Here is a 24,296-nt window from a genome sequence, read left to right as displayed (position 1 = left end):
GGCTTAGGTGATCCTCCCACCTCAGCCTCCTGAGTAGCTGGGACTACAGGAAACTGCCACTGCACCCAGCTAATTTTTTAAAAAATATTTTTTGTGGAGACAGGGTTTCATCATGTTTCCCAGGCTGGTCTTGAACTCCTGGACTCATACATTCCGCTTGCCTCAGCTTCCCAAAGTGTTGGGATTACAGGCGTGAGCCACCACACCCGGCCTGTTCTTTCTTTCATTCTCTATCATCTAGCTAACCGCTACTATTCAGTTTAGACTTGTTTCAGGTACCATCATTTACAGAAAGTCTTCCTAGCTATCTCTCACCCAGCAGGCTTTAGTTAGGTGTCCTCCTTAGTACTCAAAAAACTGTTTATCTTCCTTATTACATTTTTTGAATTCTTTTTTTCATTGTTTCTGTTTTATTTGCTAGAGTTTGAACTCTTAAAGAATAGGAACTACATTTTAAAGTTACGTTTTTTTATCTCCAGTGCTGTACAGCCTGATGTATGGTAGATAGAAATATTTGTGCAGCGAATTAATTGATTATTGTTCATCTTTCTGGTGCATCTTGTAGTGGATATGTAACCTAAAATTAAAGGTACTTATAACTTTGTAGAAATTTGCTCTCTGTTGCATGTATTTATTGGTCATAAAGTACACAAACACTTGAGTTTAAATGCATTTGAAAAGGAAAACAAGAATATTAATACAGCTCTTATTAGGAACTAGAACTGAAGTTTAATAGCTGCTGTGTATTTTGTACAACTCTGAAATGTGAAGCTTTTCCATGTAATCTCATGCCAGTGTTGACCCATGTGGATTAAAATAGCCCTATTTTAATCTATGACCAAATTAGGAATTAGATTATCTATCCAGTGGGGATTTGTGAATTATTGTAGTTTGTAGTATGACAGGTTTATATAAATAATTGCAGTGATTTTTCACTGTGTGTTTCAAGTTAAAATCTAGGTTCAAATAGAGAAATGTAATGCTATAAGTATTAAAGATTACCAGTTGGAAAATTTACTGTGTGTTTTTTTTTTTTTAGTGTATTTGCCTTTGATATCTTAAATTACATCTTTTTTTTAAAGGATCACTAAAACTGACCTTATAAAAAGAAAAATTTATTCCAGTATTAATCTAAAATATCTACTCATGTTTCCTAAATTCAGATTTGATGTGTACTTAAAATACCAGGAACTAATTAGCTAATTATTTTCAGCTTTTGTTTGTAGTGTAATATTTGTTTTTAAAAACATTCTATTAAGTCAAATTTTGATTAATAAAAACCTTTAGTAGTTGTAATGAAGTTATTCTGGAATTTACTTTAAAAAATCTTAGCAAATTGAACATTTGGCTACTTTATAGCTTCAAGTTTCACCATATTTTCAAATAATTCATGAAGTTTGTTGTTTTTCATTGTGTTTCTTAAGAACTCGAATGTAAAATAAGTAGTGCTAGTTGTAATGCTTTAGTGATTTAAAATGATAAACTTTTCTTTTCATACAGATAAAGACACAATAAATAAAATCAGAGATTTACGAATGAAAGCTGAAGATTATGAAGTAGTGAAGGTGATTGGTAGAGGTGCATTTGGAGAAGTTCAATTGGTAGGTTATTTTAATGAGAATACAAAAGGACTTTATTAAATTAAAATAATCCACTTGTGTGTTTAACATATTATTTGGGAAAATACTGTTTTTATAGAATTGTTGCTTTAAGTTCCTTTAGACATTGTTGCCTGAGGGTATGGAAGCCTAGTGTCAAATCTAGCCATAGTGGGAAGTGTTTTCCCCAAGTATCTGTGGCAGAAAAGAAGTGTCAGACATCAGAAGATAAATCTTTGCTCCTAATATTAGACTAAAATGCTGTAGAATAGTAAGCTTTACAAACAGGAAGCAGCTTACATAGCCGTGTGGAGGGGGGAAAGTATCTTGTAATATAGGAAATAAAAATTTTTTTAAAACATTACTTCTGATAATTAAAGTCTTGACATTAGCTACTTGGAATAATTTGGCAGAAGAGAAGAAATAAAAATAACCGAAACAGTAAGGCTAAATTATTTAGCAAGTATTAAAAGCACTTAGTAAATTGTTCTGTGAAACCTTGAGCTTTAAATGTTAACAAAAGGTTCATTATTTTCTCTTTTCAATTTTAAAGGTAAGGCATAAATCCACCAGGAAGGTATATGCTATGAAGCTTCTCAGCAAATTTGAAATGATTAAGAGATCTGATTCTGCTTTTTTCTGGGAAGAAAGGGACATCATGGCTTTTGCCAACAGTCCTTGGGTTGTTCAGGTATGCCTTTGCTACTCTTTTCATTATTGCTGCATTAGTTTGTAACTAAACATATCTGAGAAGCTTAGTTTGTGTTTTAGAATAGTAATAGAGAATTTACTGGCAGTTACAAAATAGTCTAATTACCTTTTAAATCTTAAAATTTAATTGTATTGAATCATTTCTAGCAAGAAAGGCTAGAACAAAATAATCATGCTTCTGTAGAATTTGTATATAGGAAATTTAATTTAAATGTAGAATTTGTGCTGGGCATGATGGCTCATGCCTGTTATCTGAATACTTTGGGAGGACAAGGCGGGAGGATAGCTTGAGCCCAGGGGTTTGAGACCAGCCTGGACAACATGGTGACACCTATCTCTACAAAAAATTAAAAAAATTATTGAGACATGGTGGTACACGCCTGTGGTTCCAGCTACTGGGGAGGCTGAAGCAGGAGGATTACTTGAGTCCAGGAGGTCGAGGCTGCAGTGAGCCGTGTTCACATCACTGCACTCCAGCCTGGGCAACAGAGTGAGACCCTGTCTCAAAAATAAAAATAATATATATAAAATTTAAATACAGAATTTTAAATTAGATATTTTTAAATACAGAAGATATAGAAAACTTAATCTACTTAGATTTGAGGGAAGTCATATATTATTAAAATTTAAGTAGATACTTTTATTTAATATTGAATTTTTTTCCCCAAACACGAGGCTCTCATTTTGTTTAGCTGTCTCCTCATTTATCTGTCTCTTATTTTGTGAAGAGGAGATAATAAGAGAAATGAAGGGAAAATGAGAGGAAACCAAGTTAAGCTAGGTCACCAAATAATACTTGTCTTTCGGTTTTCAGTGGAAAGAAAAACTAGAAGTCAGTAGTTTTAGGTCCTCGTCTTGATTGCCATAGGCCTTTCTCTGAAGCTGTGGCCATGTTACTTAACATCTCTGGGCCACAATTTCCTTGTTCATAAGTCTGAAAGTTGTCTTTGATTGGTTATGTTCAATTGTGGAGGTACCTTAGGCAAAATCATGGGGTCAAGTGGGGTTTTGGGTAGATTATAATTCTGAGTTTTCTCTCTGCTTTTATGAGTTCAGCTTCATGTTTTATCTGTCTTATGTATTGGGGTCCTTAATGCAAAATGTCATACGGGGGAAGTTAAACTGGGCTAGACCATTTCTAATTTTCTAACATGTTTTTGTGATTTATTTATAATATATAATGAAGTCTATCCTTAAAAAGCATACCAGTAATTGGAATTAAAAGGATGTGAAAAATGTTGAAGGTTTATGCCATAGCACTTTTTTTTTTTTTTTTTTTTTTTTGAGACGGAGTCTCGCTCTGTCGCCCAGGCCGGAGTGCAGTGGTGCGATCTCGGCTCACTGCAAGCAAGCTCTGCCCCCTGAGTTCACGCCATTCTCCTGCCTCAGCCTCCCGAGTAGCTGGGACGACAGGTGCCTGCCACCACGCCCGGCTATTATTTTTTGTATTTTTAGTAGAGACGGGTTTCACTGTGTTAGCCAGCATGGTCTCGATCTCCTGACCTCGTGATCCGCCTGCCTCGGCCTCCCAAAGTGCTGGGATTACAGGTGTGAGCCACCGTGCCCGGTCACCATAGTACTTTTAAACTTGAAATGTCTATGTTTTTACCAACTATGTAGATCAGAGTTTCTCAGGCTTAATACTATTGACATTTTGGGCCAGATAATTCTTTGTTGTTGGGGGCTATCCTTTATATTATTTCAGTTATTAATGTTTTTATTTAGGATGTTTGGTAGCATTCCTGGCCTCTACACAGGGGATGCTAGTAGCGACTCTTCCCACCTCACACACAGTTGTGACAACCAAAAATGTTTTCACCACTGGTTAACAACCACTGATACATGAACGTTCAGTGTCTGTTAGTGAAAAAATATGTGACATAATTGTTATTTTCAGGGCTATTTACAATTTAGGTATTCAGAGCTTTATTTCTCTGGATATATTGTCTATAAATAGGGTAAAACTGTCACCAAATTAACAGTATTTCTTTATGGGGCCCAAATGACAAATTGTATACTTTAATCTGGGATAGTCATGAAATGCCACTTTGTTTCTTATCCTTCTCTCTTCCCCCAAAATACATTTTTTACATTAAAATAACTGAGTCTGGGCCGGGTGTGGTGGCCCCCATGCCTGTAATCTGAGCACTTTGAGAGGCTGTTGAGGGCAGTAGTTCAAGACTGGCTCCCAATCTCTACAAAAAAACAAAAAATCAAAACAAAGTAACTGAATCTATAACTAAAATTATTAAACACTGTTGAAAAAAATGAAACATTAAGAAGATTTTAAGACAAACATCTGGGTAAATTAGAGATCATCTTCTCTAGGGCTTGTTTTTTTTAGTTTAATTCTAAACTTCTTGTATTTACTTAAAATGTTATTTTATAAATTTGCCCTTCTTTTTATTTGATCCCCAGTCACATAATATATTTATGCCTGATGTCCTCGCTAATTTCACATTAGTGGATTTTGCTGTTACTATTTTAACCCTAGCCGCTGGCTTCCTCCTACTTCTGTGTTAGCTATTACTGCTCCTCCTCCTGACTGCTGTCATTTGTTGAGCATCTGTTGCACTAAGTGCTTTCTATATTCAGTAATCTTTTTTAACAACCCTCAACCCTGAAAGACAGTTAATCTGTTAGGTGCACTGTTACTTTATGGATTAGTTTATGATTTGGTTCATTAAGCCTTTATTAAGCAATTGCTAACCGCCAGGCATCTGGATACTTGACTAAGCAGCAGGTATAAAAATTAAACAAAGTATAGTCCTTACAGTGTTTTAGAAGAGATTATGGTCTCATAGACTCGGGTAGGTTAAGCAAATTACTAGTCACACAGCTAATAAGAAACAGCTGATGCCGGGCGCAGTGGCTCATGCCTGTAATCCCAGCATTTTGGGAGGCCAGGGTGGGCGGATCACGAGGTCAGGAGATCGAGACCATCCTGGCTAACACGGTGAAACCCCATCTCTACTAAAAATACAAAAAATTAGCCGGGCGTGGTGGCGGGTGCCTGTAGTCCCAGCTACTCGGGAGGCTGAGGTAGGAGAATGGCGTGAACCTGGGAGGCGGAGCTTGCAGTGAGCCGACATCGCGCCATTGCACTCCAGCCTGGGTGACAGAGTGAGACTCCGTCTCAAAAAAAAAAAAAAGAAACAGCTGAAACTGTAAGCCAAATTTATCAAAGACTTCTTGAGCATTGTGATATTGATATAAATTTAATAGTAGACCCCACTGATGCACAAGTTAAATTAGAAATATAGTATTTCTTTGCCTAGGAGATTTGTATATTTACTGAAAATATTACAGTTTAAAAAAATTCTCAGTAAAAGAAATTCAAATAGTGTAGAAAGTTATGAAGAAAGGATATCTCCATGTAACTCTTCTGAATAATCATGTTATAGTCATTTTGCATATACAAGGGTCTTTGTGGCATTTATGTTTGTCTTTTTTTTAAAACTAGACTTGCAACTTCTGTAATTTGATTATTTTACTTAAATCTTTTATTAACATTTTTGCCACTTTTTAAGTGAAACAATTTTGTTTAACATTAATGAATGTGTTTTGTTTGGTTTTTCTATTTGTATAGCTTTTTTATGCATTCCAAGATGATCGTTATCTCTACATGGTGATGGAATACATGCCTGGTGGAGATCTTGTAAACTTAATGAGCAACTATGATGTGCCTGAAAAATGGGCACGATTCTATACTGCAGAAGTAGTTCTTGCATTGGATGCAATCCATTCCATGGGTTTTATTCACAGGTAAAGATAAAAGTGCTTTAAATTTTCTCATTTGTTGAGAGAAATAGCTAATAATAACTTTAACATTTCTTACTCTCAGTTCACCCATTCTTCTTCCGTATGACATAAGTGACATTTCAGAACTCAAGACTCTGGCCAGGCACTGCCTCACGCCTGTAATCCCAGAGCTTTGGGAGGCCGAGGCAGGCAGATCTCTTGAGCTCAGGAGTTTGACACCAGCCTGGGCAACATGGTGAAACCCATCTCTACAAAAAAAAAAAAAAAAAAAAAAAACAAAAAACAGATGTGGTGGCATGCACCTGTGGTCCCACCTCCTTGGGAGGCTAAGGTGGGAGGATCGCTTGAGCCTGGGAGCAGAGGTTTCAGTGAGCTGAGATCTAGTCACTGAGATCTAGTCACTGCACTTCAGACTGGGTGACAGAGTGAGATTCTATCTCAGGAAGGGGGGAAAAAAAAGAACTCCAGACTTTGAAGTTTATAATTTTAGCATTTCAATTTAATGTTGATATAAATGTATTCTTTAATATCCCTTAATCTGATCATATAGCCTTTAAATGGTGTTCTGAAAAGTAAAACTTGTAAACTAGTTTTCTAAGGTATGTGCCAGGAGTTAAACACTTTGATGCTAATTTTTTAAATATGTAACTTAATTTGCTTTTAATTAGTGAATAGGTTGTATTTATTCATTAGACAAATAGTTTCATTTGTTGTACAAACACTGCTTGAATCCTGTGTGCAGTTGCTGTGCCTACATGTCAGGGATCAAAAATGAAAGTGACTTAGACCCTGCCGTGGGGATTTTTTATGTACTTATCTATCTAATATGTTTCAATCACCTTTTATGTCTGAGTATTGTATTTTTGATGGTCTGTCTCTCTCAAACGATTTGATTTTCCCTCCGAAAGAATCAGACTTTTTAAAAAGGAATATATATGTTTTCTTCTGAGGCATTAACATATAAAGAAGTTTCTTTGATGAAATTTAATTTATAGATGTGGATAGAGAACACATACAGATCAAAGATGGCCTTACCTAGATTGAGGATGCTTGACCTAAAATAACTGCCTCATATAATTTTTATAGTGTCTAATCTGTTTCAGAAAATACTGTACTATTTTTTCCCTCCTGCAGAGATGTGAAGCCTGATAACATGCTGCTGGATAAATCTGGACATTTGAAGTTAGCAGATTTTGGTACTTGTATGAAGATGAATAAGGTTAATTAACTAGATTTTAATTTAGTTTTTGCTAATTCAAGGTAGATACTTCTTTAGAAAATGGTTTAAGAATTCTTTAGAAAATGGTTTAAGAATTCTTTAGAAAATGGTTTAAGAATTTACTAACCATAGCTGGACTTGTCCAGAATTGATATGACCTTATTTGTTGAACTAGATACCATGGTTTCAATGTTGTATTAGTAACTTGTTAGTGATTTATTTTTTCCTCTCTATTTAGGGTAAATATGGATTGCCAGATTTACTAAATCCTTCATAACAACTCTAATATACACTACTGGTAACTAGGAATGGAATTAGCTTAAATGTCACTAAGTACTTATGCCAGTGTTAAAATTAGACTTTCATAAAAATTGGATTCCAGTAATGTGTGTATTTTTTAGTGTTTTACTTCAGTTAACATATAAAAGATTTTACTGCTTATTTTAGGAGTGAGTCTTAAAAGATACCTATCCTCACTATTTATATAATAAATAACATATACACAGCTGTATATGTATATACATATTATGTATATGTATATACATATTATGTATATGTATATACATATACATATAATAAATAACATATAAATAAATATGTTATTTATATAACAAATAACATATACACAGCTGAAGGAGCTGTGTATATGTTATTCCTTCACTTCATATGCACAGTGAAGGAAACACTGCATGAGAACTTTTGTGTGAACATTTAGTTATAATTCTGTTTCATTAATACCAGCGAATATAGGTGACAACTAACAAGTCTCTCAGGTTTGGTGGGGGAGGGCAGTTAAAATTCACATCAAATAGACATTCAGTGTGCTTTACACTATTATGCCCTTTTCCCATACATATGCTTCCCCAGTTTGTATTTGTACAGTCAGCTTTTGTATGTTTCTTTTGTAGTTTCAAACATAGTTAAATAGCTATTTTAGTAGAAAATAATGAAGTCAGCGTTTATACCAATATGTTGTAAAATGCCCTATCCTATGAACTCCCCAATGTATTTGCACTGGCCTATGTACTTGTTCTCAGCAGTTAAGATGGTATCATGATATTGGCACAACTTGGGGAATAATAAATGTGGCAGTATGTCTTTCTAGTGAGCATTATTACAAAATAATCACTGGTGTGTGTATATATGTGGATACACATATAATGTGTGTGTATATGCATACACGTGTATACACATACATACATTATATGGTATATATGTATATGGTGTGTATATAGTATGTATATATATGATTAAGCTGTGTTAATTTTTGTCAGGTTTCCATTAAGTTTTAATATATGATATTTTATAGCTCAAAGATTTGGAGTCCCATAGGTAATATTAATAAGAAAGTCATTTTAAATAATTGAGACTTTATATCCTAATTCAAAATTTGACCTGCTGCTCTTTTTAGGAAGGCATGGTACGATGTGATACAGCAGTTGGAACACCTGATTATATTTCCCCTGAAGTATTAAAATCCCAAGGTGGTGATGGTTATTATGGAAGAGAATGTGACTGGTGGTCGGTTGGGGTATTTTTATACGAAATGCTTGTAGGTGAGTAAGGAAGATTTTATGTCTCTCTATTATAGTTGTTCATCTCAAAACTTGCCACTTGGCTCTTTCTAATATATTTATTATATTAAGCAATCTTGATTTTATTTGTGGGTAATAAACATGATCCAAACCTGCTTTATATGTGTTTTTAAAAGCATTTAGAGGCTTAGAGCAACTTTGTGATGTGTTCTTTTATATATTAGGTGTATGTTTTTAGTTTAATACATACCTAATAATCTTTTTAAATGGGTAACTTTGACTCTTCCTTTGAAACTGACTTTTTAAAAATGTATTTCATTTTGCTTTTGTTTTCTTTATCAATTTTTCAGGTGATACACCTTTTTATGCAGATTCTTTGGTTGGAACTTACAGTAAAATTATGAACCATAAAAATTCACTTACCTTTCCTGATGATAATGACATATCAAAAGAAGCAAAAAACCTTATTTGTGCCTTCCTTACTGACAGGTAAATAATTTTAAAACTGAGCCTGTATTAATTCTGAGGACTTCTCATCTTCTGCTCCATTTTTAAGGTCCATATCTGAGCTTCTACATGTAAATTGTTAGAATATAAATGACAGTGAAACCTGATGTAATTTTATGATATTCTAGATGTCTTTTGTAGATCTCAACTCACTTATCATACCTAAGAAATTGTGATAATAATACAGTCTTGGCTGATGGATAAACTAGATGACTTTTTTCTTTTATTGTTCAATTTTTAACTTGGTTAATTATAAAAATTACAGTGTATTTTACTGAATCTAAAAAAAATTTTTAACATAACATCTCTGAAATTAGAGTACATCTCACAGTCAATGGTATGAGTTGAGAGCATTCTTTTTCATAGTGGTATAAAAACGGTGATACACCTTATACTTTAAACCATTTTAGATTTGATGATGTATGGTATATGGTTGTTGAAAGAGTGAAGCCATTTTTAAAAGTATACTATCTTTTTTCTTCTAGACATAATAGTTGGTGTTCCATCTTGTAGATTCAACAAGCATTTTAATAATAATATCTGTCTGCATTTTTGAAAGAAAAATGGCATATTATGTATACCTTTGTGGTTTACTTTTGAAATTTGAAAGTGAACCAGATGTATTAGTAAGATTATATTTAATGTTTATGATTGTATATTGTTAAATATTAGGGAGACCTAGTACTTTTAAATATGTTTCAAGTTGAGATTTGCTTTAACTTGTCTCCCTTATTATGTCCTCTAGAGCTTGAAGTATGGTTTTTCAAATGTTTACTTTTTTTTTTTTAAATAGAGACAGGGTTTTGCTCTGTCGCCCAGGCTGGTTTCAAACTCCTGGGATCAAGTGATCCTCTCACTTCAGCCTCCCAAAGTGCTGGGATTACAGACATGAGCCACCCATGCCTGGCTAATTTTTACATTGATTGATTGAATGAGACAGAGTCTCGCTCTGTTGCCCAGGCTGGAGTGCAGTGGCATGATCTCGGCTCACTGCAACCTCCACCTCCCGGATTCAAGTGATTCTCCTGCCTCAGCCTCCCAAGTAGCTGTGACTACAGGTTCCTGCCACCATGCCTGGCTAATTTTTGTATTTTTAGTAGAGAGGGTTTCACTATATTGGCCAGGCTGGTCTTGAACTCCTGACCTCATGATCTGCCTGCGTTGGCCTCCCAAAGTACTGGGATTACAGGTGTGAGCCACCGCACCTGGCCAATTTTTACATTTTAATATAAAGAATTGTATTATGCTGTTTATTAGGTGCTAGGGATATAGTAGTGAGGAAGATACAGAGCCACTTTTCTCAAATACCTCATAGTCCTTTGGGGGAATTAGATAAGCAAATCAGACATTTATAGTACACACAGCTAATTACCATGAGATAAGTACCATGTGCCGGAGAACCATGGGGAGGTTTTCTAATCTAGTTTGAGAGTTCGTGAAAGCTTCTTGGAAAAATTGTCACATGTCTAAGCCAACTTATCTTTTAGCTTATGCAAAAACTTAGAATTTAGAGTATTTTCTTTATTTATAAGCACTGTACTAGGGAAAAAAGGTGCTTTCTTTTTCCAATTCAGCTAAAATCACATTTTAAAAAACTTTTTGCTCACCAAAAAAGAGGCTGGTATCAGTAACTTGTCCAGTGAAAGCTCTGAATTCTGTGGCAGTATCAAGAATTAGTAGTCATTGGCTTTTGAATGGTCAGAAATAATTAATAGATTATAAATTGGAAGTTCAAAATTTTAAATGTGTTTCTGGAGGTTTTTGGTAGCATCTGGTGTTGCTGCCTAAGTAAAGTTTTGGTTGGGGAAAAAAAAGGCCTAACTTTACCATTGTAAGAAAAAAATAACACACACACACACAAAACTGTCAAGAAAATGCATGGTGCTTTATTCATTTTGCTAATGAAGTAAGGTGGTGATTAATCTGGATTTTTGTTGTCAGTAGAAAAGTCATGGGTGTTTTTTGTAGTTAGTCTTTAGTTTTCTTTTTTTTGAGACGGAGTCTCACTCTGTTTCATCCAGGCTGGAGTGCGGTGGCACGATCTCGGCTCACTGTAGCCTCTGCCTCCCGGGTTCAAGCGATTCTCCTGTCTCAGCCTCCCAAGTAGCTGGGACTACAGGAGTGTTCCACTACACCCGCTAGTTTTATATTTTTGGTAGAGATGGGGTTTCACAGTGTTGGCCAGGCTGGTCTCGAACTCCTGACCTCAGGTGATCCACCCCACCTGAGCCTCCCAAAGTGCTGGGATTATAGGCATGAGCCACCATGTCCAGCCTTTCTTAGTTTTCTTTTAAAAAAAATTCTTTAATGTTCTTAATCTTTAACACATTTTCTATTTGGGCTGATATTATGCTGACAATATAATTTCACCTTAGAACTGTATTTGTCGTCCTGCACTGATTTAATATCCTGCCCACAAATAAACCTGGACAGGTTATAAGAAGATCTTAAATGATTGATTACTTTTCTCCTTCTGTCATTATTCAGGGAAGTGAGGTTAGGGCGAAATGGTGTAGAAGAAATCAAACGACATCTCTTCTTCAAAAATGACCAGTGGGCTTGGGAAACGCTCCGAGACAGTAAGTTTTTTTTTTCTTTCATATTTTAGTGAATATTTGAAAGTAGTTGTGGTAGTTTGTTGAAACTACATTGCTAAATATTTGTGTGTATCTGATGAAAATCAGAAGCCACAAATACTATATGGGAATTATCCTAACCTATTAATTTGATAATATTGGGCAGATTATATTGTTACTCCTCTTATGTCCCACGCAGGATACCCAGATGAAATATAAATGTAATGGATTTAGACTCACCAGTCATAATTTTACATTTGATCTTTGTTGAATTGTTCATTTTAGGCGTTAGTTATCTTATTATGGAGGTGGTCAATAAGTAGTAAGTAATGAGATTAAAATATATGTTTTTGTGAGAAGACAAGTTATTGTCTTGTTTTTATTAAAACCCAAAATATAAGAAGGTTCTATTATTAATTCCAGAATTCAATTTAATTTTATTTATGAGTTTATAGGATGTTGTGATATACTTGATTCCATCAGGCTTTTGCAGCTTGCAATTCAGAAACAAAAACATATTGTATAAGAAACTAATTTTCAGTCAGTTTAGAACACTTTCTTACTTTTTAAAAAAAGTTAAAATTACAAGATGATTCACAGAAAACTCTACAACATAGCTGAATCAAAATTATCATGACACCAAAGGTTCTCATCATCTTTGTGGATTTGGGAGGTAAAGAATTCATCTTTCCCCTGCTGACATCTTAGGATTTTTTTCCTTGTTCATCTATCAGAGAAAGGATAATGTATCTCAGTCCCTAACTTGCTGCCATAGCAATAGCAGTGAATAGTAACAATGGAAATGAACTCAGCTACCTTATTTTAGAAAGTTACACAGTAGTTATTTGTCTTAAGGACTGCCTATCTAGTTGAGACAGTGAAGGATAGTACTTTGCAGAGAGAAGGGAATCTTGTTAATTCTGATGAAATAAATCGTGTAGGTTTGCTAATATTAGTGAAGCATTCTAGTTATCAAATATTTTAAAAGAACAATTGTATTGCCTTCAAGTACTATAGCACAGTACTTACATTGTGCTGAGCTATAAAATTGTCTAAGGAGGAGAAAGGGAAAATAAATTCTCTGGAAATTAAGAAATTATACAACAAAGAACATCATTGAATGACCAGCTGTCTGAGAAGCTGTAAGAACAGCTTGACTTTGGGAGAATTTTATTAGCAATTATATACTAGGAAATAAGGAACTTCCTCCTCTTCAGAATTAAATGTGACATAATTATTATCTTCATGCTGCAAGTGAAATTGTTGCATGACAAAGAGATGATCAGGGAGTGAGAAATTGTTACATCAAAACACTTTTTTGTGTTTTTATTCAGGTTATTCTCTTAGTAAAGTTTAAGAAGGCTGAAGACGTACAAATATTATTATAAATCTGAATAAAACTTTGAAGGGGACTGAAGAAAATACAAAATAATATTTTGTATTGCTTTAAATTCTTTTTCAAAGTTAAGCAATGCATAAATAATTATAGAATAACCACACAATAAATCAACCGCAAAAGTAACAAGGATATTTTTCCTTTTATGTATTGAAAAACCGATCACTTGAAAGAGGAGGTAATTTAGTCAACAACTATTTATTGAACACCTGTTGTATATTGAGCACTGTTCAATTTCAGACACTGGGAAAACAGCAGTGATCAAACCAACAAAAGTTTTCTTTCTCCCTTCTGGAGCTCATAGTCTTATGGAATTAGGGAGTCCAGATCAGTGGCATTTTATTATATTGCCGTACCTCCTTCATAAAACTACTTAAGATCTGCATTATCTATGGTTTTATTCTAGCGTGGTTAGATTTAGCATACTTAAAACAATTTTGGTAGTTTTTCCTAATTCTAAGAGGTCCTGTTTTGTGGTTATTGGAAAAAACAAAGAAAAATTGAAATCTGTAGAACTTATTGTTCTTTGCTTCCCTTCCCCTCTTCCTACCCCTTCTTTACTTCCCACTCCTAAAATACCAAGAATTCTTTTATTCTGAACTGACCTCTTTGACCTGCTAAATTTTTAAAACTTATGTAACAGTTATAATTCCTTTTAATTTTTTTGGGTTTCCATTTTCCTTGGCAAAATTGCTTTCTAATACAAATAATAGTTTTTTTGGTATTTTTACCACTTAACATGTCTCCACGTTGCAATGGCAATTAATCTTCACCTTGTGTTCCTTGGTAATGTGGGAGCAGGATACAAAATAGCTTGATTTTTGGCAGAATTTCCATGAGCTTCCTGATCTTGTTCACAAAGTATTGAGATTTTAACACTATTTTTCCACTCATTTGAGATAAAATTGAAGGAGTAACATGAGTAAGATCAAAGATAGGAGAAGGACAAAAGAAATGAAAAGACCTAAATAACTTACTACAGGTCATAACTGCAAGCAAACAACAATGTCAAAATTCAGATCTAAGTCTCTTAACTCCAAAGCCTTTGATCTTTGAAGTACCATGTACGATTTAAAGATCTTTACCTGTTCAGTGTTATATAGATCAAAAATGGAAGGAATTGACAATTGTTGGCAGTTAAATTTGGGGGAAAAAAAATAACATTTATTACATATTTAGCATACATTATTAATAATACTGTTATATTTAGTATTTAATATAGTATTAATAATTTCAAATGAAATAAATGGCAAAGGATTTTGCAAGTTACCACATATTTAACATATTATTAATATTAATAATGAGTAGGGCCAGGTGGCTCTATTCTACAGTGTTCTACAGTATTATACAGTGGCTCATGCTGGTCATCTCAGCACTTTGGGAGGCCAAGGTGGGAGGACCTCTTGAGGCCAGGAGTTTGAAACCAGCCTGGGTAATGTTGCGAGACCCTATCTCTACAAAAATAAAAATAAAAAATTAGCCAGGTGTGATGGCATGCACCTATGTTTCAACTACTCGGGAGGCTGAGGTAAGAGAGTCACTTGAGCCCAGGAGTTCAAGGGTGCGGTTAGCTATGATCATGCTACTGCATTCCAGCCTGGGCAACAGAACAATAACTGTTTCTTTAGAAAAATTAATAATACTACATTAAATATGTGGTAACTTGCAAAACACTTTGCCATATATTATTATCTCATTTGAAATAAGATATTGGTGTTACTTAATCCACCTATAGTTTGTGGGCAACACACAAGATGCTAACAGTGGTAATACTTCTGCCGGCTCAAAACTCATTGTGTACACACATATATATTATTCTAGGTTCTGTGAGTTAATCAAGACTAGTACCCTTTCTGTTTGAATTTTACATTCTCACGGGAGAGATTATCAATGTGGGCTTTGTGAATAAAGAACTGAAGGCTTAGCAAGTTTCAGGGCTCTTTTACTTAGGAGTTTAGACTTTCTGAACATTATAATGGATTTTTAAAAAATAAATTATCTCTTTATATTGTGATAAAGTATGCATAAGATAAAATTCCCCATGTTGGGCATTTTTAACTGTACAATTCAGTGGCATTAAGTACATTCACATTGTCTTAAAACTATTACCTCTACTGTGTCCAGAACTTTTTCGTCATCCTAAACTAAATTCTTAAATAGTAACTCTCCATTTCCCTGTCCCCTTAACTCGCAGTAATCACTATTCTTTCTATCTCTATGAATTAGACTACTCAGGGTGTTTCATTTAAATAGATTACTATAATATTTGTCTTTTTGTGGCTGGTTTATTTCACCTAGCACAATGTCTTCAAGGTTCATTCATGTCATAGCATGTATCATAATATTCCATTGTATAAATATACTATATTTTGTTTATCCATTTATCCGTTAATAGACACTTAAGATTGCTCTCTCTTTTAGCTATGGTGAATAACAAACAGTAGAATACAAATATCTGCTTTCCATATTATATTACGGATATTTTATATCCATATTAATGTTATATATATGGATATTCTGTAATATCCCTGTTTTCTATTAATTTGGGTATATACCTAGAAGTGGAATGGCTAAGTCATATGATAATTAGTTAGTTTTGTAGAGACAGAGTCTTGCTGTGTTGACCAGGCTAGTCTCAAACTCCAGGGCTCAAGAGATCCTCCTGCCTCAGCCTCCCAAAGTGCAGGGATTGTAGGCATGAGACACCATGCTCAGCCGTATGTTTAATGTTTTGAGGAAATGCCATAAAATTCACAACATTTGCACCATTTCACGTTCCCAGCAGCAGTGCACCAAAGTGCTGGGATTGCAGACGTGAGCCACCACGCTCAGCCATATGTTTAATTTTTTTGAGGAAACGCCATAATAGTATCCACAACGTTTGCACCGTTTCACATTCCCAACAGCAGTGCGCGTGGGTCTGGTTTCTCCACATCTCCAGCATTTGTTCTTTTCTGTTTTGTTTGTATGTTTTTTGTGTTTAAATAGTAGTCATCCTAATGGATGTGAAGTGGTATCTCATTGTGGCTTTGATTTGCATTTCTCTAATGACCAGGAATGGTAAACATCTTGTCATGTTGCTTATTGGCCATTCGTATATCTTAAGAGATTCTATTCAAGTTCTTTGCCCATTTTAAAATTTGGTGGTTTGGTTTTTTTGTTGTTGAGTTATAGGAGTTCTTTAAAAATTTTGGATATTAATCTCTTATCAGATATATGGTTTGCAGATATTTTCTATTCTCCGCACTCTGTTATTAGTGCTTTCAAGCACAAAATTTTTAATTTTGATGAGATCTGGTATATTTCTTCTTTTGTTGCTTGTATCTTTGGCTTTGTATTTAAGAAATCATTGCCAAATCCAATGTCATGAAATGTCTTACCTATGTTTTCTTTGAATTTTATAGTTTCAGCTAGTATGTTTAGGTCTTTGACCCATTGTGAATTAATTTTTATATAGTGTATAGTAAGGGTCCAATTTAACATTTTTGTATGTGGATATCCAGTTTTCCTAACACTATGTGTTGAAAGGACTGTCCTTTCCCTGCATTGAAAGTTGTTGGCCCCTTGTATCAATCATTAGACCATATACATGAGGGTTTATTTGTGGGGTTTTTGTTGTATTCCATTGATCTGTATATGTTTGTCTTTATGTTGGTACCACACTGTATGATTATGGTAGCTCTGTAGTTAAGTTTTGAAATCAGGAAATGTGAGTCTTTCAACTTTGTTCTTTTTCAAAATTGTTTTGACTATTTGGGATCTCATGAGATTTCATATGAATTTTATAATGGGTTTTTATGTCTTTGCCAAAAAGGACATAGGGATTTTGATGGAGATTGCATTGAATCTTTAAATTACTTTGGGTAGTATTACCATCTTAACAATGTTAGCTTTTCCAGTCCATGAACACAGGATGTGTCCCCATTTATTTAAGCCTTCTTTAATTTCAGCGACGTTTTTAAGTTTTTGGTGCATAAGCCTTACACCTCCTTGGTTAAATTTGTTCCTAGGTATTTCTTTTTGACTTTTTTTTTTTTTTTTTTTTTTGAGATGGAGTCTCGCTCTGTCGCCCAGGCTGGAGTACAGTGGCTCGATCTCGGCTCACTGCAAGCTCCGCCTCCAGGATTCATGCCATTCTCCTGCCTCAGCCTCCCGAGTAGCTGGGACTACAGGCACCAGCCACCACACCTGGCTAATTTTTTTGTTTTTTTTTTTTTTTAGTAGAAACGGGGTTTTACTGAGTTAGCCAGGATGGTCTCGATTTCCTGACCTCGTGATCTGCCCACCTCCACCTCCCAAAGTGCTGGGATTACAGGCGTGAGCCACCGCGCCTGGCCTTTGACATTATTTTAAATGGAATTGTTCCCTTAATTTTCTTTTCATATTGTTTATTGCTAGTATATAGAAGTAGAAATTTTATTTCTGATCTTGTAACCTGCAATTTTTTTGAATTTGTCTATTACCTCTAATATATTCTTTTGTAGCTTTAGGGTTTTCTATGGTAGGATCATGTCACCTGCGAATAGAGATAGTTTTACTTCTTCTTTTCCAATTTATATGCCTTTTATTTATCATTCTTGCCTAATTACTCAGACTAGAGCTTCCAGTAAAGTGTTGAATAGCAGTGGTAGAAGTGGGCACCTTGTCTGTTCCTGGTCATAGGGGGAAGCTTTTAGTCTTTCACCGCTGAATATAATGTTAGCTGTGGGATTTTCATTAATGTCCTTTATCATATTGAAGAAGTTCCTCTCTAGTCCTTGTTGGCCAGGTGTTTTCAATCATGAAAGGGGTGTTGTGTTTGTCAAATGCTTTTTGTGTGACAACTGAAATGATCATATGGGTTTTTTTTCTTCATTTTATTTTATTTTTTTTAATAGAGATAAGGTCTTGCTCTGTTGCCCAGGCTGGAATGCAGTGCCACGATCTTAGCTCACTGTATTTTTGAACTCTCAGACTCAAGGGATCCTCCTGCCTCAGCCTCCTGAGTAGCTAGGACCACGGTCATGTGTCACCACACCTGGCTAATTTTCTTTTAATTTTCTGTAGAGCTGGGGTCTTGCTATGTTGCCCAGACTGGTTTCAAACTCCTGGTCTTAAGCCACCCTCCCTTGGCCTTCCAAAGTGCTGGGGTTACAGGTGTGAGCCACTATGGCCCTATTTTGATTCTTTATTTCTTTTAAAATAGATTTTGTCAGTCTGTGTTTTCTAGGAATGTCTCTATTTCATCTAAGTTATCTAATTTGTCACTGTAGGCCGGGTGTGGTGGCTCACCCCTGTAATCCCAACACTTTGGGAGGCCAAGGCAGGTGGATCACTTGAGGCCAGGAGTTCGAGATCAGCCTGGTCAACATGGCAAAACCTCATCTCTACAAAAAAAAAAAAAAAAAAAAAGCCAGGCATGGTGGTGCACTCCTATAGTCCCAGCTACATCAGAGGCTGAGGCACAGAATCACTTGAACCCGGGAGGCACAGGTTGCCGTGAGCTGAGATCGCACCACTACACTGGAGTGTAGTGCAATGCACTCTTGGGTTTTTTTGAGACTCTGTCTCAAAAAAAAAAAACAAAAAAAAAAACTTCCCTATTTGTTTTCTATGTCATATATTTTCTTTTTATTCCTCAGCTAATACATTATTGCTTTCTTTTGTGTTTAGTTTTTTCCCCTAGTATGCTATTTTGATTCCCTCTTCTTTTCCTTTTCTGTATATTTTTTAGTCATTTTCTTATTAGTTAACGTGGAATTACACTTAACATTCTAAATTGAAAACAATCTAGGTTGAATTGATACCAGTTTACTTTGAGTAGCTTAAAAACCTGCTTCTGTTTACATTTATCTAAATAGTTACCTTTACTGATACTCCTTTTTCTTCTTCATGTGGCTTTGAGTTAAGACAGTTTGATTATGGCATGTGATTATGATGTGTCTTCATGTGGAGCTTTTGGAGTTTTTCATAGTTGACATTCAGCTTCTTGGATGTGTAGATTTATATCTTTTACTAGATTTGGAAAGGTTTGGCCATTATTTCTTCAAATAGTCTTTCTGCCCCTTTCTCTCCTTCTGGAACTCCCATAATATGTATGTTGGTCTGGTTGATGCCACAGTTTCCTTAGTCTCTGTTCACTTTTTCATCCTTTTTCTTTCTGTTCCTCACACTTGATAATTTCATTTGTCCTATCTTCAGGTTCACTGATTTTTTTTCCTCTGCCTGTTTAGATCTGCTGTTGAAGCTTTCTAGTGAAATTTTAACTTCAGCTATTGTACTTTTCAGTGCTAGAATTTCTATTTGGTTCTATTTTCGATCTCTTTCATGATATTTTTTCTTTGTTAAGTCATCATCTTCCTGGTACTTCATCCATAGTGTTCATTTGCTTTTTGAACACATTTAAGAGAGTTTAAGATTTTGTTGAGTAAATCTAATGTCTTGGTTTCCTCAGAGGTGGTTTCTATTTTTTTTTTTTTTTGAGACGGAGTCTCGCACTGTTGCCCAGGCTGGAGTGCAGTGGCACGATCTTAGCTCACTGCAAGCTCCGCCTCCTGGGTTCACGCCATTCTCCTGCCTCAGCCTCCCAAGTAGCTGGGACCACAGGCGCCCGCCACCACACCTGGCTTATTTTTTGAATTTTTTAGTAGAGATGGGGTTTCACCATGTTAGCCAGGATGGTCTCGATCTCCTGACCTTGTGATCCACCTGCCTCGGCCTCCCAAAGTGCTGGGATTACAGGCATGAGCCACCACGCCTGGTGGTTTCTAACATTTTCTATATTCCCTGTGAATGGCCCATACTTTCTTGCTTCTTTACATGCTTTGTAATTTTTTGTTGTAAACTGGACATTGTTTTAAAGCAGCTATATCCTTCTAAGAGGGACATTTTGGATATTACAGTGTTGTAACTCTGGAAATCAGATTCTTCCTCTTTCCCCCAGGGCTTGCTGTTGTTGCTTGTTGTGGGCTGCAGTCATTCATTCATTTAGTGACTTTTCCAAACTAATTTTGCAAAATCTGTATTCCTTGTCATGTGTATTCACTGAAATCTCCATTTCATTATCTCAGCCAGTGACAGAGATTTCCTTAAATGCCAAATTTTTATAGCCTCTTTCTTCATTAAACACTCCTTGCTTGTTATTAGTTTTTTATTAGATTCCAGAGTTCTCAGAAAGTTGCTTTGGTCGTTTTTGCCAACTCAGTGGTTGCTTCAGTGGAGGTATGATTTTGAGTTCCCTACTCTGCCATTTTTGACAACATCTGCTGGACTCTTTTTTTATGGAACATGATTTCTAAATTAACAGTTATTTAAGGAAAACAAATTTTTAAACAAATATATACTGATGTTTATTCCATAAAGTTATCTTTATTCTTATTAGTTCTGAAGTGATTAAATGGCATTATATAAAGCCTAAGCATCTTAATTTAGAAGCAGAAATAATTACTTTTATAACTCTTCCAATATTTTCCCCACTTGTATCTCAGAATTTAAACAGGTGAGAATTTGTCATTTTAGAACTACTGTGAAATAGTGTCATTTATAAAAAGAGTAGGTCCATCAGAAACAGCAAGAGAAAATGCAGCACACTTACTCTGTTCTCTCTTTCTGATATAATTTTAAAGCAGGTTTTCTGAGCTTTAGCAGTTGACAGATCATTCTTTTTGTGGGGATTATCCTAAACTTAAGGATGTTTAGTGGCATCCCATGACTGTACTCATTAGGTGCTAGTAACACCTTTTTTCCCATTAATGACAACCAGAATATGTACCCAGACATTGCTGAACACCTTCCAGCAGGCGAAAGTGTCTCTGATTGAGACCACTCTTTTAACATAAAATGTATGCCAAGACCATAATTAACTTCTGTATTTCCCAAGGGCGGCAACTGTTTAGTGTTTTCCCCTCATTTTACAAATATTAGAAAGCTGGCCATGTCTAATCAGACAGTTCTGTTGGCCATTAAGGAAAGTGGAATGGTGGACAAGCCCTAATATCACTCTTGTGCTACTGTTAGTACTACAGCTTCATTCGGCTAAATGTGTTGTTTCGTTCCCTAAATATTAATTTACTGTGTCTCAGATGGCACAAGAATAGGTATTTCTTGCCTGAAATACCCAGATGATTGAAAAGAAAATTGATTCCTTTTCCCTAAAAGAACATGAGGTTATTGTACCTAAAATAATTTTTTAGTGTTTTGATGATCATAATTCAGGGATGTTTTATTATACTACAGTATCTTTAAGCTAAAAAATAAATTTTCTTAAAATTTTATTTTCTTAGAATTTATTTTTAGATGTACCCCTTGTAACATTCAAGCCCCAAAAATAGATGTTAGTAGTATTAGTTTTATATGGAATTTTCTCCTATATTATGAATATTTAAATGTTGTCACATATGGTTTTATATTATTAAGTATATGGAAGACTTGGTCCACATCAAATTTATAATTCTTGAAGATGTCATGTCCATTTTTTATATTACTGCCCTTTTTTATTAACAATGATACCATAAATACCTCACTGCATTAGTCTTAATCACTTGATTCTAGAGGTAGCTAGTCTGAAAATACAATTCCAAATCTGTTGCTCCTGTGGCTTAATCTTATGGAGATATTGGGGTGGGAGAAAGGAGTATTGATCATCTGGATTCTGAGTGAGTAAAAATATTTCAGTACCAAATTATTATGTCCAGGAAGCTAAGAAGTAACCTTGATTTCTGGTTTACTATAAAGCAGATTAACCAAAAAATACTATATTTAAAGCTAAACAATTTTTTTGAGTACAGTTTGTTATGCTTTAGTTTCTAAAAAGTCTTTTCTGTAGTACCGAATACTTTTGTGTGTTTTATACCTTGGTACATTCTAAAACAAACCTTAGTAATACTTGATTTGTAATAGTCAAGTTAAACCCAAGGTATAGATAATTATAGGTGACTTTAAAGATAATTGTTTCATAGAATTACATAATGATCAATTATCAGTTGATTTTTAGTCCTGGTAAAGCTTAGTGTAATAGGATTCAAGCCAGGTGGAATCTGTGGTTTGCAAGCCTTTATAAGAGAGAAACCATCAGTAGTTGGTATGGAATGTGCTTCACTTTACTTGTATTTTAAGTTTGAAGTGAACAACTAATTTTGTTTTGTCTTTAGCTGTAGCACCAGTTGTACCCGATTTAAGTAGTGACATTGATACTAGTAATTTTGATGACTTGGAAGAAGATAAAGGAGAGGAAGAAACATTCCCTATTCCTAAAGCTTTCGTTGGCAATCAACTACCTTTTGTAGGATTTACATATTATAGCAATCGTAGGTAAGTATGCTAAACAGTGATTGTAGGAGTTAAGTGCTGATTTTGTTCTTAGAAATATCTAAAAATCATTTTTAAAGTAGATTTCATGGTATGTAAAGATACACCTTATTATGCAATTTTTCACTGATGCATGATATTTCCAGTATTTCATATTTAATTTCTCTTGGACTCATCCATGTTTAGGACATTGTTTTTCAAATTTTTTTTTGCTAAATGATATACTATATATCCTCAAGTTACAACAATTAATAGGTCAAAAAATGCTATAAATACTGATATTTTGATCTGTAGACTTATGGTTTGTAATACATTTTGAAACAACATGTAGACTTTTTTTGTTTTGTTTTGTTTTGTTTTTTTCCACGATGGAGTCTTGCTCTGTCACCCAGGCTGGAGTGCAGTGGCACAATCTTGGCTCACTGCAACCTCCACCTCCTGGGTTCAAGCAATTCTCCTGCCTCAGCCTCCCGAGTAGCTGGGATTACAGGTACCTGCCACCACACCCAGCTAATTTTTGTATTTTTAGTACAGATGTGGTTTCACCATGTTGGCCAGGCTGGTCTTGAACTCCTGACCTCATGATCTGCCTGCCTCGGCCTCCCAGAGTGCTGGGATTACAGCTGTGACCCACCGTGCCTGGCCAGCATGTAGACTTTTCTAGCATTATCATCACCATATTGATGCTGTATCAATTTTTAGCTCTTCAAAAATTAAGTGATTTCTCCCCAAACCCGTTTAATTTACCATGTGTTATAACATGTAGTATTACCTCCACTGTGACCTTGGACAAATAACTTTGGCCTTTTATGCCTCCATTTCCTCAAAAATAGGGATGATGATAATAACAGTAATACTGCTTGCCTACTTACCTCATAGGATTGTTATAAGGTTTAAGTAAATTAAAACACAGTACAGCACTTAGAAGAGTGCTTTGCATGGTGTAAGCACTCAGTGTTAACCATTATTACCATTAGTATGAGTTCATGTTAGCTTTACTCTAATGTACTTGAGATTTAAGTTAAACATTTAACATTATTTTAGTGTGCTGAGCATTCATTCATTCCACAGATATCTTTGATAACTTATTATTTGTCAGGTATATACTGAGCACCAAATTGCATGGAGAAGGATGAATAAGATACAGTGCCTTCTCTTGAGATGCTCACATCTTGGTGAGAAATGGATAAATTGTGCAATGTAGGTTGGTAAGAACTACATAGTAGAAATCTCAGCCAGGCACGGTGGCTCACGCCTGTAATCGCAGCAGTTTGGGAAGCCAAGGTGGGCAGGTCACTTGAGGTCAAGAGTTTGTGACTAGCCTGGCCAATGTGGTGAAACCCCGTCTCTACTAAAAGTACAAAAATTAGCCAGGTGTGGTGGCGTATGCCTGTAATCCCAGCTACTTGGGAGACTGAGGCAGGAGAATCGCTTGAACCTGGGGGTTGGAGGTTACAGTGAGCCAAGATCACGCCACTGCACTCCAGCCTGGGCAATGGAGCGAGACTCTGTCTCAAAAAAAAAAAAATAATAAAGAAAAAGAAATCTAAACAAAGTGCTATACCAGTATAATGCATTGAACTATATGATAACACTTACTGGGTGGGTTAAATCTACTTTTAATTACCTCAAAAATATGTACTTCTAATCAAATTATACTCCTTTGGAATGGTATCAGATAACTGATTGGCTTGGAGTAAATTATTA

General features: G+C 35.2%; 1 protein-coding gene across 2 annotated transcripts in view; it reads left to right on the top strand.

Annotated features, from left to right (window-relative positions):
- Positions 1-24,296, top strand: part of ROCK1 (Rho associated coiled-coil containing protein kinase 1) — a 161,452-nt gene that overhangs the window by 60,398 nt on the left and 76,758 nt on the right. For both annotated transcript variants that reach the window (XM_004059230.5, XM_055368617.2), the window contains exons 3-10: positions 1,501-1,601; positions 2,152-2,289; positions 5,899-6,074; positions 7,206-7,290; positions 8,702-8,846; positions 9,176-9,314; positions 11,820-11,911; positions 22,433-22,592. In XM_004059230.5, coding sequence (XP_004059278.3) covers positions 1,501-1,601; positions 2,152-2,289; positions 5,899-6,074; positions 7,206-7,290; positions 8,702-8,846; positions 9,176-9,314; positions 11,820-11,911; positions 22,433-22,592 — 1,036 coding nt within the window. The remainder of the gene's footprint in view (positions 1-1,500; positions 1,602-2,151; positions 2,290-5,898; positions 6,075-7,205; positions 7,291-8,701; positions 8,847-9,175; positions 9,315-11,819; positions 11,912-22,432; positions 22,593-24,296) is intronic.

The sequence above is a fragment of the Gorilla gorilla genome, chromosome 17, assembly GCF_029281585.2.
Source record: "Gorilla gorilla gorilla isolate KB3781 chromosome 17, NHGRI_mGorGor1-v2.1_pri, whole genome shotgun sequence".
Taxonomy (NCBI): domain Eukaryota; kingdom Metazoa; phylum Chordata; class Mammalia; order Primates; family Hominidae; genus Gorilla; species Gorilla gorilla.
Note: the sequence above shows the minus strand (reverse complement) of the source record. Positions and strands in the feature narration are given on the sequence as shown.